Source organism: Excalfactoria chinensis, chromosome 15 (genome assembly GCF_039878825.1).
Source record: "Excalfactoria chinensis isolate bCotChi1 chromosome 15, bCotChi1.hap2, whole genome shotgun sequence".
NCBI classification, from domain to species: Eukaryota; Metazoa; Chordata; class Aves; order Galliformes; family Phasianidae; genus Excalfactoria; species Excalfactoria chinensis.
In genome coordinates this window covers 9,639,941-9,653,998 of record NC_092839.1, presented here as the reverse complement: position 1 = coordinate 9,653,998, position 14,058 = coordinate 9,639,941, and the positions used below count along the sequence as shown (strand labels likewise).

Here is a 14,058-nt window from a genome sequence, read left to right as displayed (position 1 = left end):
CTTTCTAACGATGGCTACCATCTGTTCTTGTTTTGGATGACGCGTGTGCTGCCATCTATTCTCACAGCTTTGGGTTTCCCATCTAGCAGCCTTCCCAGCGCGGAGATGCCTTCAGCTAAATGAGATTAAAAGCCTTGGGGTTGTTCTGTAAGGGGCCGGATGGTGGCAGTGCTGCCGAGGCCGGAGCAGGAGATGCTTTCCGCTCTCCGGGCACGGCGCTGCCCCGGGACTCCGCGTTGCTTCAAGAACTGTTTCGCTTCGGGATCATTTTTGTCTCCTTCCTCCCCCGTTAAAAGACTTCATTCTGTCTCATTCCACACCCCGATGTTGCGGCAGAGCTGTGCATTTCACGGGAAAATTTGCTGCATTTCAATTGCCACGTAAGATGCAGCTCAGCTCTATGACTGTGCTTCTCCGTAACGGAGTTTGTTTTGCAGAACGTTGTGTTTTAGCAACTTTCCCTTCCCCAGGCCGCTATCGGTAGGACTTCCTTCTGTTTTGTTCTTCCCCATCCTACGTAGTTTGTTGTTTCCTCCTCTTCCTTTTCACGTGTCTGCGTTGCCAAGTCCCACAGCAGTGCCTTCTGATTGCATTTCCTCTCCGAAGCCCTTTTGTACAACTTCCTGGGAACTCTGCCTGCCTGCAGCAACACTGAGTTCACTCTCGGATGTTTCCTGGCAGGAAATGTGGAGCAGACCCAGAGGTTGTGCTCAGGGAGTGCCCTGGTGCTCTGCTGTAGGCACACCCATATCGAGGTGCAGGTACTGCTGTGTTCCTGCCTTGTGCGGCTGAACCATTCTCAGCTGCCTTTATTTGGAGCTGTGATTAAAAGGCTGTCAGGTGCTCCTGGGGTGATTTCAGATGTTCGGTTGGGACGTGCTTTCCTTTGAAAGCAGCGCTGCTTTCCATCCTTTGTTATCAAGAACAAGGACCTTGAGCTGATGTTCCTTGAATGTAGTTACCGTGGAGAACAGGGATTGGTGGGGATTGTGCTGCAGCCACATAAAGGATGATGTACAGGGCTTTCTTTAAAGCCCGCTGCCATGGAGGCTCCAGAACTGTGATGTGACACTGAGGGACAGTGGACACAGAGAGGTGGGCTGGGGGGGATCTGAGAGGCCATTTCCAACCTCAATAGATTCCATATGTTCTTATTTATCCAGGTATCTCTCATTATCCTTCATGACATTAACTTCTGCTGGCTTACAGAGGCAGCAGCCCTTCTGTCCAGTGTCACGTGCTGATGGCTGCAGCTCTGTACCCCCCCCAGGAGAGCAGCTGTGCTATGGGGTGAGCAGCTGTGGGGGGGATGACACACACAGAGCACTTGTCAGTGGAACACATCCAACTGCTGCCACCGACTTCTCTGCCAAAGCATTCCCAACTGCAGGCTTTGGGTGTTATTCCAGTGGGGCTGCCTTCCACTGTTGGTCGTAGTGCCCTGCAGGAAGCTGATGGCTTGCGCTGGAGCTGCTTGAGGCATTCCTGGGCCTTGGGCTGCTTTGAGAGATAAGACCTTGTGTTTCTGCAGCGGGGAATGGGGTTCTCAGGAAAGGAACTTTCCTTTGTGGTAATTTCCAACATGACATTGTTACTGAGCCTGCAGAGCTTTGGCTTCTCTGAGCCTTTTGCAAAGAGCATTCACAAAACAGAATAACGGGGATAGGCACAGCACTGCTGCGTTCTCTTCCTACCTATTTCTAAGCAACTGTTAGCATAAGATCAGCATAGAGACAGAAGAGGCATCGTCTTCTTGCTCCTCAATGTGCTGCTTTGGTTGGATCTTGTGCAGCGTTCTTAGAAAGCTCGTTGCCAGCCTGCTTTAGCAGCCAGGGAGCTCAGTGCAGTTGGCTGACAGCCGTCCCCCTGGCACCAGGCTGAGCTCACACAGAGCAGGATGCGCGCTCCCCGCGCTGCAGCAGCCATCGGGACATCCTGTCTAGACCTCATGGGGAATGCTGGCTTGAACAAGGCACTGAGCAGTGCAAAATAAAAGGGTTTGAGGAGGAGGTGAGCAGAGAACAAATAAAAGCTTTTCCTGCGCTGGAGAGAATTGTGCTCTGAATCAGCCATGGAGCAATAGATACAGCTGCTTTGGGAAGTGGCTGTTGGTCATCTGTTGATTGTTTTTTCTAGTGCATACACAGAAAATGCAGCTATTTGTACCTGGAGAGTAAATGAGTGCCAAAGAGCCGGAGGGCTGAGTGCTGAGTGCAGTTACGAAAGGTGCCTCGTGCTGCCCAAGTGCAGCACAGCGTGCTGAGTGGGTACAAAATGACCCAGAAAAAAAACCGAAACCCAAGGTTTTATGTTTCCTTCTAAGCTTCCCCTTTCGTCTTGGGTGCAGAGAGAAGTATTTTGCTTCTTTATGGAGATGCGTGCTTAGATACGCCGGTGGGAGACAACAAGGATTTGGCTCCCACTGAGCTGGCTGCGGTCCAGCGTGAGCGATATTTGTGATTGGGGATGTCAGTGAAATGGCAGTGAGCAGAGATGCTGCTGCTGACTCAGTTGTGCTGCGGCTCCTCAACCACGTTCTGACTCAGCCTGTGAAATGCAGGATTTTTTCTTTAACCCCCAATGGCCGAGGGGAGGCTGAGCAGGACGTGATGCACTTTGAATGGCGCTGGGATGCAGCTTACAGGTGTGGCTGTGGGGCAGCACGGGTTGAATGCTCCAGGACGGTGCAGTGCTCTGACATGCAGCGATGGAGTCCAACCTAAAGGCTCTTTATTATGGAGCGGAGCGATGAGACCACGTGTGCCCCTCAGTGCCAGCCCATTGCCATGTGCCTCCTCCAGCTGCTTTCTGCCTTTGCTTGCTGGGAGCTGCGTGGTGGGAGCATTGCTGCCTTGGGAACTGCTCCCACGCAGCGGCTGGGCTCCTGCTGCTCCTAATGGAGGAGCAATTTGTGGCTGTGCCGTGAGGACTGCTGGGCTCCGCAGGCTGTGGAAGGGGGCTCAGAATGGCAAATGACTTGTGACTGAGCTCAAACACACTGCGTGGGGTCTGCGCTGCTATGGGAGATCTCACAAACTGAAAGAGATTTATAATTACGGATCTTGCTTAATAGAGAAAGTGGAAAATGCATCCCACACTTCTGTGACAGTGTCCTGGGTGTGGGCAGCACCGTGCCTTGCACCCATTAAGGGGAGGGCAAAGCAGGGGACAGGGATTCCACAGCCCCTGGTAAGAAGACAGAGTGAGGCTCCTGTTCTTCCTGCAACCCTTGGGGATGAGGAGCAGCTACACACAGAACCCCCACCTTGTCTTGCTCCCTGGTGGCTCCAGCTGCCCTCCATGCCCACATTTGGCTCCACATGACAGTGGTTGGGGGGGTGGTTTGGAGCTTGACCAACCACCATACCCTGAAGATATCGATGTGACAGCAGCCCGCGGTCAGGGATGAAGCACTGGACCTGGTCCTGATATTTGCAGCGTACTGCATTCCTCCACGTGGCTGCAGAAAGCCCACAAGCTGTTATCCCACACCGCTGCATGCACCTTGGTTTCCAACCTCATTGCACCTTCCCTTGTCAAACCTCATCCTGCTCTGATCAGTGCCTGGGGCAAGGAACACCCAAAGGACATAGCTGTGCTTCCAGGTGGGCACAAAGGTGCTGAACTGCATGGGACGGAGCAATGCTGCAGAGCACTGCAGACTGCAGCAGGGTAGGGTCAGCATCCCAGGGTGCTGCATCCTCACAGGAACGTGTTCTCCACGTGCATGCTCAGCCCTGCACCCACACAGCGCTCAGCGGGACTGCGGGGGTGTGCAGCGTGTGACTCAGGCTCAGAACGCTCTCACAGCACGGCTCTGCCTTGTGCTGCTGTTGCAGACTTACCAGTGCAAGGGGCAGAGATGTGCTGAACGCTGCTCTACCCGCTGCGAGCATCGAGGGAACAAAAGCTGCCTCCAAACCCAGAGAAAAGCTTTGGTAATTTTAGAAATGGAACTGCTGTGCAAACAATACTCCCAAGTGCTCCACGGCAGCGGTGCAAGGTTAATGCTGCAGGATGGGGACGGAGCTCTGCGGTGCAGGGACTCTGGCTGTGTGTGCAGGAAGGAGCTGGGCCCCTGCCTGGAGGTCGCTGCTGGGTGCTTGCCAGATGCTCGAGGCTTGGTACAGTGTTTGCTAAAGCCAACCACGGCCAAGTAAAATAGAGGTTTTGCCATCGGTCCTTTTGCTCCACGCTGAAACGTTCCTTGTATTGTCCCATCTGGTCCATAGGGATGCCCTGGATGCTGGCTATTGCAGTTTCTCTCTGCTTGGGCTTCCACTGTCACAGCTACCTGAAGCCTGGTGCAGCCTGTACATTTTAAGACTGAAGGATGTGAACCACGAGAGTGAGGCTTATCAGAAGAGGGAAAGGATGATGCAAAGCTGGGAAGAGTGTTTGACTCAGCAGAAGGCTGTGCTGCCATTCAGCGAGAGCTGGGCAGAGAGGAACCTGATGAGGTTCAACAAGAGCAAGTGTCAGGTCTTACAGCTGGGGAGGAACAACCAGACGCGTGAGTACAAGCTGAGAGCAGAGGTGATGCAAAGAAGGACCCAGGTGCCCTTGTGGCCAAGGGGTGGCTGTGAGCCAGCAGTGTGCCCACACAAAGAGCACAGGGGTTACTTTGCAGAGAGACCCACATTTTTAGGTTAGAATTTCTTGGAACACGAGTGATGTTCAAGCTCGGAGTTACATATAGCTCTTGCAGCACAGGGTGGGAGGCAGCTGTGGGCTCTCATTTATCCCCACTTGTGTCAGGATGGAAGGTTAGGGCAGGATATCTCGAATAGCTCATCTGCTCCCCAACCCCATCCCACAGCTCCATCTCCCCCAGCAGGATCTCAGCACCCGCACGTCTCTCCTGGCAACAGCAAGGGGAGGAGAGGAGGGACTGGCCATTGCTGCCAGCAGGCAGCATCGTTGTGCTCAGCCTCAACGAAGCTGGTTATTTTTAGGGCTGGAGCAGTGCGTGACCGCTGGTTGACCTTGCAGCTCTCCCAGCCTGGTGCACACTGGCAGGATCTGAACAAATCACTCTCTGGTTGTGCGCTGGATTAATGCAAACCTTGCGCCTTGCAGCACAACACCACGACGGATGGGACAGGTCGCATCAGAGACGCACTGGGGCACCTGCAAAGCCTGGACGCCTTCGGATCTCTCGGCAACACAAAGGCTTCCTTTCCCTCCTCCCTTTTTCCTCCCTGCTTTGTTTTCTGAAGGCTGTTTCCTGGGAGCATTAAGCCCATGGCCGGGTCTGAGGGGCAGCAATGCCAGGAGCTGGATGCATTGATCCTTATGGGCCCCTTCCAGCTCGGAAGGGGTTGATTCCATGATGCCTATGGTTCCATGATGCCTGCAGGCCCCATCTCCTCACCCCTCATTTCTCCCACCTCAGGCCTCGTGCACTTCCCCTATTGATGAGGCCTGAGGAACCTCACAGACCACACAAAGCACCGCAGATTAATGCAAGAAATAACGGTACAGCTTAGAGCAGGAAACCAAAAACCCCACACGAAGCACGGGACACAGGCAAGGAGCAGAAGCAATTAAGATCTGCTTCAGCCCATTATCCGCTCTTTTCAGCGTCGTGTCCCATTTTAACGCCGACAAGGCGAGGTTTTATTCGCCTCGTGTCGCATCTCGGCGCTGCGGCCTCAGCGGGTGCGTGTGGAGCGCGCGTGGCGCCTCAAGGCCCTGCGGTTTCCACGGCAACCGCGCGGTGCCAAGATGGCGGCGGGGCGGGAAGCGCGCGCGGGAGGGGGGAGCGGGCAAGATGGCGGCGGGGGGCGGGGCGGGGCGGGCTCGATGGCGGCGGAGGCTGCGCACACGTGGCTCCTCCTCCTCCTCCCTCCCTCCGTCGGGCTGCGGGCGCTGCGGGCGCGCACGGACCGGCACCGGCGGCGGCACCGGCGACATGGGCGTGCACGTGGAGACCATCGCCCCCGGCGACGGTGAGCCGCGCTCCCTCTCTCTTTATCCCCCCCTCCCCCCTTTCCTCTCTCCGGTGCGGCTCTCGGTGCCGCTCCGCTGACCGTGCGCATCTTCCCGCAGGGCGGACGTTCCCCAAACGCGGCCAGACGTGCGTGGTGCATTACACGGGTGAGCGCGGGGCCGTGCGGGGCGGGGCCGGGCCGGTACCGGGAGGCGGGGCGGGATCTGCCCCAACGCCGCTGTGCGGCCTGCGGGAGCGCGGGCGGGGAGCCGGGCCTTGGCCAACCCGAGGCGCAACCGGGGGTCGGTGTGCGGCCAGCGCCCCCCCGCGTTGGGGTGGGGGTCCCGAGGCTTGGCCCGGGCCAGCGGGATGAACTCCCCCCCCCCCTCCCCTTGTGCGACCCTCGGGGCACGGCAGCGGGAGGAGCCGGGTGAGAGAGCCCCGCTGGGACCCTCCTATGGCCGCAGCGGGGAGGGGGCGGCGGAGGAGCGGCCCACCCCAGTGCCCCCGCTCGGTGGCCGCAGCTGAGGGGGTTCCCCACCCTGCAGCGCTCCTCCGACGTGCTCCGAGCCAACCGGGTTCGCCCGCAGCCAGGTGGGTGACGTTAGTTGGGCACGTTGTGTGCTGTGAGCGTGGAAAATGCCTGCAGGGCTCCGTGGGGGGCTCACACACACACACACCCACACACCCACACACACACACACACACACACACACACACACACACCAGCCGCCCCTCCAGCTCACTGCGTTGGCTGCAGCCCACCAGGATACAGCAGCCAACCTGCCTGTCCCCGCTCCCAGCAGCACGGGGTGAGGTGCCAGTCTGTTAGGAGCCCCCAGAGCCCCGCAGTGCTGTCTGAGCTCTCCCTCCAGCCCATCTGCTTCTCCTCCCTCCCAACCCCCCCCCTTCCCTTCCCCATCCCTATCCCTTTTAATTCCCTGCTCTGGAGGAGAGGAAGCTGCTCACTCTCTCCCGGCCACCTCCTCTGCCGGCAGCCCCGTTTCCTCTGCCGGGGGAAGAACAAAGGGATGCTGGCAGGCAGTCAAGTGGCTCTCGGTGGGCCAGCCCTGCTGCTGCCAGCCCTGCAGCTCACGGCTCCGGCCCTGCTCCTGCCTCAGCAAAGGGGCACAGCCGCTCCTTGCCCCATTGCAGCTGTTGGGGGGGTCGCTGGGGCTGATTTCCTGCCCCCCCCACACACACACACTTTGCTTTTGGGGTGGGAGGGTGAAGGGCAGTGCAGGGATCTACCTCCTGCCGGACCCTTCCTGGCAGCAGCGAGCAGCAAGCTGGGCTTGGCAGTGGTTCTCTGATTCACTTTGATATTGTTTGCTGTTGTTATTGTCTCCTTTTGGCCTTTAGTGTCTCCCCTCTGCCTCCCCCTGCCCACAGCCCTCATCTGCTGTGTTGGCAGGCAGCTAAAGTCAAAACCCCCTGGTTCACACCTAATCCTTTCCTCCTCAGGTGCTCCATGTCTGCTTGCTTTGTTAGAACAGGCATAGAGCAGGTGCTGGACTGCTGTCCCCCTGCCCCACAGCCCACATGTCCTACCCCTGTGCAGCTCATCTGCCCCACTGCAGTGCTGCCCAGCATTGGTGAGAGCAGCCATGTTATCCCTGCACTGCAAAGGGTGGACAGACAGACGGATGGATGGATGGGCAGACAGCCTTGCTGTGGGAGCACAAGAGGGCAACGCTTGGGGAAGATGGTAGAGAGCATAGCATCCTCCGTGCTGCTGCTTGGGAAGCATCAATTGCTCACGCTGGGATTTTCCCAGTGGCAACAGGACACGTAGGGGGGGGATTTGGGGGCAATCCTTTAATTCTCCTTTGCTCCCAGGTCAGGCAAGGAGAAAATCCTCAGCAGTGCTTTGGGTGTGTCGGTGCTCCCAGCAGGATCTGAGCCCGCAGGGGGATGGAGGAGCACTGCTGGAGAGCTGGCGCAGTGGGGCGTTGGGAAAAGGCTTTGATGTGAGGTCTGATGGAAAAGGCTCTTAAGGAAACTAAATCAAGGGGAAAGTCCTCTTATGCATTCAGCAATGCTCAGAGCGATGCGGGGATGGCTTCGGAGTGCAGAAGTGCATTGATGGTGGGTAGCGGCCCTGATGCTGTGTGCGTTGGGCTCCTGGGGCTGTGCAGCCAGCTTGGAGCAGGGGTTTTGTTCTTGTTCATCCCACAGCACAGCCAGGACTGAGACCACATCCTTCCCAGTGGTGGGAGCAGTGAGTGGGTGGGTTATGGGGAACCAGCTGGCCATGCAGAATTGCAGTGTCTATGCTGGGGAGCACCAGGACTGGAGCGGATCTGATGTGACGCAGTGCAAGGAGAGATGCTGGAGAACTCTGGCTTCCTTTGGCAGGAGTGCAGTGACGGGCAGGACTCTTCCCCCAGCACCTGCATGTCGCTGTGCAGCTGAGCACAGCCTCAGCCACGGCTTGGCACAGCACAGACTCTTCCTGCTGTCTGTGCAGCACCCAGCATTGCTCTCTAGATGCTGCCGCACTCGTATGACAGCAGCCTGTGGTTGCAAGATGTTTCCTCTGCTACCGACTGTGCAACTGCCGAGCAGTTGGGTGAGAGCTCAGCACCAGCTCCCCTAGCACCCAATCCCATGCTGGTCATGTCCTGTGGGGCTGGTGAGTGCTCAGCAGAACCCTCAGTGGGAAGGGTTTCCAATCCCGTTCCTTCTTCCAGCTGCAGCAGAGGGGTCTGCCTGCTCTGTGCCTGCATCTCAAGGGCTGGTATTTGAGGGTGGATGGAGGGAGATTGGCTGTGGGGCTACTCCTGTGTCTCTGCTTTCTGCTGTCTTCCCAGCAAGGGGATTGCTGCCAAGTCGTGCATTGCAGCCGGCATCTCCCAGCTTCTGCCTGCCAAGTGTGGCAGAGACCTGGCATAGCCCTGCTGCCAGCCCCAAGTGGAGCTGGGGATGCTCTCTAGAGCCCCTCATCTCCTGTATCGTGCTGCCCTGGAATAACAAGGCCCTGCCTCTCCCCTCGCTTTGTTTTTTCCAAGACACCCTGATGTCTGTGTTTCCGAGTGCCAGGAGCTGCTGGCAGTGGGGTGGCTGTGCTGCAGGGTCTCCCAGCTCCACGCTGCCCTGCACGGAGCTCAGACAAGCTGGGATGTGCCCTGGGCTGGCGGCTGCTCCTGGCCTCCGGCTGTTTGCAGTGTCTGGAGCTCTGCCTCTAGCCAGAGGATGCTTTGCCTGACTAATAGCTTTAAGGTCTTGTTATCTCTTCGCTTGGGGATGGTAGGGAGGAGGAAATGGTTGCTTCTACTTGTCCAAGGCTGGAGAAGTCTCCTGGGAGCCTCTCTGGCAGAGGAAGCTGCAGAGATGAAGATGCCATCTCGAAAACCTCAGAGCTTTTTGTTTCACTGTTGGCGTGGCTGAACCTCACGGCATCCCATGGCTGCGTGCTGGGCAGCGGGGCGAGCTCCATGTGCCAGAATGTGGAAGGGGTTTGGGGAGGGGGTGGCCTCTGTTTTCCCCACACATTGTGGTAGCAGCAGCACGCCATGGTTTGTCTTCATCTAGGTCAAATTGCAGAAACCATGGCCACAACCTCTGCCCTTGGTGGGACAGACCTCTGCTGCACTGCCCTGCTTTGTTGCAGCCCAGCTCATGGGGCTGCCTGCATCCACTGTCCTTCCCTTGCCCACATCCCTGCTCCTGCTGTCCTGGTGCCAGGCAGGGCTGGGAGCAGGCCCAGCACCAAGAGGTTTATCCTGGAAGGGGGAAATGAGGAAAACCCCAGATTTGCTGTTCCAAAGTCCAGGGCTGCAGGGTGACCAGCTGAGCTGGTGCTGATGCTCGGTGCTGGGGGCCCTGCAGGGGAGATTTTTGCTTTCTGTGACATTAAAAGCTTTGTTCTGCTCCCCAAAAGAAATGGGACGGTGGCCCCGTTCTGTGTGCAAGCAAGCCTGGCCGCCCTGTGCAACTGCTGGCAGCACTGCTGTGCTTTGTGGTGTGATCTGAGCATTCCGTGGTGCAATGCTGGGCCCACGGGGTGACGGTGACTGCATGGGCACTGCTCATTGCCCCTGGTGCTGGTTGCTCTCGTGTGTTTCCCACGCCTTCCATTCATCATCTCACCACGCCTGCTGCTGTCCATGCACCTTGCTCACCGCAGCACGAGCCTGCCTGGTGCATCCTGTGCTCTGCCTTTTCCCTTGCCCCTGGGCAGTGATGCTGCAAAACCACCGCTGCCCATGTGCTGCTGGACAGGGCAACGGGTTTGTTTTTCCAGACCAGAGAGTTTTCCAACCAGAAAAACAAGTTCTTGGGCTTTTTGGGGAAGTGGAGAAGGGAGAACCATATGCAGCAGTTGCTCTGAAATTACAAACCCTCTGGTGCTGTTCATTAACCAAGGCCACTCTGCTGCCTGTGCCCGTTGTCAGGCTTTGTGCATCGGGTACAAACCCCCAGGTACAGCACGGCTCCCAGCGGGGCTGTGTTCCCAGTAACGTCGCTGCTCCTCTAAGGCAGCTCCAGCAGTGAGATTCCCCAAGAAGGTCACGCAGGGAGCAAGGGAGGGACCATGGAGAAGGGAGGAAATTCCTCCTCGCTCGTGCTGGAGGGTTATATTTAGCCCTGTGGGTATCGATGCCGCTGTGCCTGCGCTATGTGGTGTGTGCTGTGGGACGGGGGCTCCCCTGGGCAGGTGTGGCCCCTACTTGGCACCATCACTCCCGGGCACTTTGGCTCATGGCTGGGAATGGGCAGGCTGGAGGCCAGCAGCCCAGACTGCATTTTGTGTGCTCGAGGACAGAAACCAGCCCCGGCTCATACGCTGCCGTGCAGAATGCTGGTGCTCTGGGATAGGAGAGATGTCCCCTGTCTGCTGGCTGCCCTCTGCCCTCGCCTTCAGGAGGGCTTCTCTGCATGCAAACAGCACAGAGCAGGGATGCAGTGATTCCTGTGACTGGCAGGAGCAATGCTGCCCACCCGAGGGCTGCTCCTGCCCTCCTCTCTGCAGCAGGAGGTGCTGCTGGGGAAGCCCCCCATTGTGCAGGTGTTTCCCCAGAGCAGCTGGGAAATCCCACTGACTCAGGGCCACGTGAGCTTCCCACGGTGACCGTCACACCTGCTGGGTAACAACCTGTGACACGAGCCTCTCTCCTCCCTCCCCTTTGTGTTCCCCAGGTATGCTGGAGGATGGGAAGAAGTTTGACTCCTCCCGCGACAGGAACAAACCCTTCAAGTTCGTGATGGGCAAGCAGGAGGTGATCCGCGGCTGGGAGGAAGGAGTTGCTCAGGTGCCCGGCATCCCTCTCACTTGTGGGGATCTGTGGGCAGAAATCACAGCCCTTCAGATTTCCACCCCCTCCATCATGGGAGACGTGGGTGTGAATCTCACCTTCTGCATTTGCCACCTGCCAGATGGCAGGAACGGAGCAGGGCCGGGCCATGGAACACCTACAGCACGTCGGTGACTCAGAGCTGACATTTCTCTACTGAGTCACCTCTGAGCGAGCGCCGTGGGGAGCTCAGGCCCCCTGCTCCTGCTGGAGGTGGCTGTGGGCCCAGGGGGAGGGGAGGGGGTGGGGAGGGAGCGTGACTGCAGTGGGCTCTGTGCTGCTGGGAGCCTGCGCCCACGCTGCAGCACGGGGATGCTGCTGTCTGCAGCGAGCAGCCTGGCGGGCTTTGGAAATGGTTGCGTGAAGGACATCGTCAGCTCTGCTCCCTCTGCAGCATCCCTGCTCCTTTTTCCAGCCTCTGCTGCCTGCTTTTCCCTGCCGATGACCTTCCTATCTCTCATCAGTCCCCTCTGCTTGTGCCCAGCATTGGTCTCTGCTCCATTCCATCACTGGGAAAGGAGTGGGGGCAGCTCCGTGTTTCTCCTGCTGTCGCTCACCAGGTGTTGGTGTGCATCTCACATCCTCATCTTCCTTCCTCCTCCCAGATGAGCGTTGGTCAGAGGGCGAAGATGACCATCTCCCCAGATTATGCCTATGGCTCCACTGGCCACCCAGGGATCATCCCACCAAACGCCACTCTAATCTTTGACGTGGAGCTCATGAAATTGGAATGACCCACCCCAACGCCCCGACCTCGGGTAAGGAGGGGGAGTTGCTGGGGGGGTGGGGGAGGCTCAAGCTCCTGTGGTCTGCCTTGGGGGGAGGCGGGATGGAGGTGGTAGTGGCATGGAGAGCAGGTTTCTGGCTGTGGGCTGGTTTTGGAGGCTTGGGGATTGCTGTGGGATAGAAGCAGAGCTTGCCATAGAGGTGGCACAGTGCTGCTTGGATGCGCCTCAGTCCTCCACGCTGCTCTTACTCTATGGGTTCTGTGGTGGGCAGGATGGTGCCTCACTCCCCACATCAGCAGAATTTGACTTCTGCTTGGAGCAAACCATGCAGCAGGCAGTGGGACCACCCCTTTGTGACCACGTTCCTTCCTGCACCGGTCCCTGCGGCTGCCTGTGTCACGGTGCCTCTCCTCTCCCCAAACAGGTTTGGCACATGGAGGAATCCAGAATCTCAGCTTCAAGAAGAGTGCACATGACTTTGTACGGAGCTTTTCCTGATAGTCCACTACACTCATTGTATAACCTTACACCTTGATTGAATGCCTTTGGTCACTAAGCTTTGCGTCTGACTCTTCCTCCTTGTATCGTGTTTTTATGTCTTTTTAAACTATACGCCGTAAACCTCAACTCTTTTTGGGTCACGTTCCTAATCTTCTTTTTGTTCCAGGTGTAGGCTGCATTCTGTCAGTAGCACGCGGACGGGCTGAGCTTAGATAGGAGTCGTTGGAACAAAAGGAAACCTGGTAGCTAGTTCCTTGTTTTGGTGCAGATCTCTACGGTGTTTGAAAACCAGAAATTGCTGCTGCTGCAAAAGCCATAGCAGAGTGAGGCTGTCGGGGCTGGATGGATGTGGAGAACAACGTAGTGTTAGGATGTGTGTAGTTACCTGGAATTGGGGTGCTGGGTGAGCAGCGTTCTTCTCCCTGTGCTCTGGGGGAAGCGCAGCATCGCGGGGCTGCTCTGGGATGGGGGATGCTCAGCCCTCTTCCCCCCCTCCCACCTCCTCCCTTTGCCGTCTCACCTTTGGGTTTGTGGGGGTGGTTGTGCTGTCGGAGCCTCACCCGCCCCCTGGAAATTCAGTTTGTTGAGGTTTATTTTGTGCTTGAAAACAAAAAAGAAAACAGCAGACGGATGGGAGGTGCTACCAGGAGCTGGTGGAGGAGGGGGGGGGAGCTTGCATGAAAACACCCCCCATCCCCTCTGCCCTCCCTGGGAAGGAAACATCAGACCCCGGCTGCCCCCAGGCTCAGCACAGCCGCCCGTTCTCCTGCCCCTGATGCTGGTCATCACCGCTTGGCTGCTCTCACGCCACGCATCGCTTCCCCCGCCGCTGTCCCAGCCGCCCCCCCCCAGCTCTGCCTTGTGACGTGGGAAGAGAAATCGCCGCCGTTCACTCCCTTCTCCACCGCGTTAAGGTATCCAGTTCGATGATTGCAATAAAGACGCTTTTTGCTGGCTTTTCTCAGCCCCGTCTCTTGGAGGTTCTTCCCTGGGTGGGGAGGGCTGGCAGCGCCGGGCAGGAGGGATGTGGGACAGCGACCTGCCCGACCTGCTCTAATTGCCTTACCGCAAACCCATTAAGCGCTGCCCTCAGCCTCCCCGTGGCTCAGCCTGCTGCATCCCTCCCACTCCAGTGGGACCAGATCTCCATTTGTTATACCCCCTTTTGGAGGCTGGAAAGCGCACATCCAGCGGGCTGCGTGCACGGATCGGTGCTCAGTGGGACCGTAAGGCTGTCCTACATCTGCATTTCTTGGTGCCTTAGTGATCTGATGGTGGTGCCTGCTCTCTCCAGCAGTGCCTTTGCTCCTTTGCAGCCCTTCCTCCCCAGGGTTGGCCGTGGCTGCGTTGTGGTTTCTCACCTGGGTGTCAGAGCTCACAGCTGTGACTTTTGGGCTTTCCTGCTGGTGTCTACACACCGAATGGTGAGGGGGGGGGGATGCGTGTGGGTGCTGCTCTTACTGGCTGTGTTGGAAAGCCCGGCTCAGCACCCAGCTGTAGGGTGTGGGTTCTACAGTAGCATTAAAGGCTCAAGGTCCCCCAGCCGTGCTGCTCGGATCCCTGTGCCAACACCTGGCTTCTTTGCAAACAGCCTTTGCTT

At 57.8% G+C, this 14,058-nt stretch overlaps 1 protein-coding gene across 1 annotated transcript; it reads left to right on the top strand.

The window, feature by feature from the left end:
* Nucleotides 1-5,803: 5,803 nt before the first annotated feature.
* FKBP1A (FKBP prolyl isomerase 1A) lies at nucleotides 5,804-13,422 on the top strand. Its single transcript, XM_072350202.1, has 5 exons — nucleotides 5,804-5,951; nucleotides 6,052-6,099; nucleotides 11,075-11,187; nucleotides 11,835-11,987; nucleotides 12,382-13,422. The coding sequence occupies exons 1-4, from the start codon at nucleotides 5,915-5,917 to the stop codon at nucleotides 11,961-11,963; spliced, it is 327 nt and encodes a 108-aa protein (XP_072206303.1). The 5' UTR covers nucleotides 5,804-5,914; the 3' UTR covers nucleotides 11,964-11,987; nucleotides 12,382-13,422.
* The last annotated feature ends 636 nt before the right edge of the window (nucleotides 13,423-14,058 follow it).

Bases quoted from the DNA above. Each gene is read 5' to 3' on its own strand.
- FKBP1A (XM_072350202.1), top strand. From the start codon at position 5,915: ATGGGCGTGCACGTGGAGACCATCGCCCCCGGCGACG. The intron at 5,952-6,051 runs GTGAGCCGCGCT...ATCTTCCCGCAG, and splicing joins GACCATCGCCCCCGGCGACG to GGCGGACGTTCCCCAAACGC. The intron at 6,100-11,074 runs GTGAGCGCGGGG...TGTGTTCCCCAG, and splicing joins GTGCGTGGTGCATTACACGG to GTATGCTGGAGGATGGGAAG.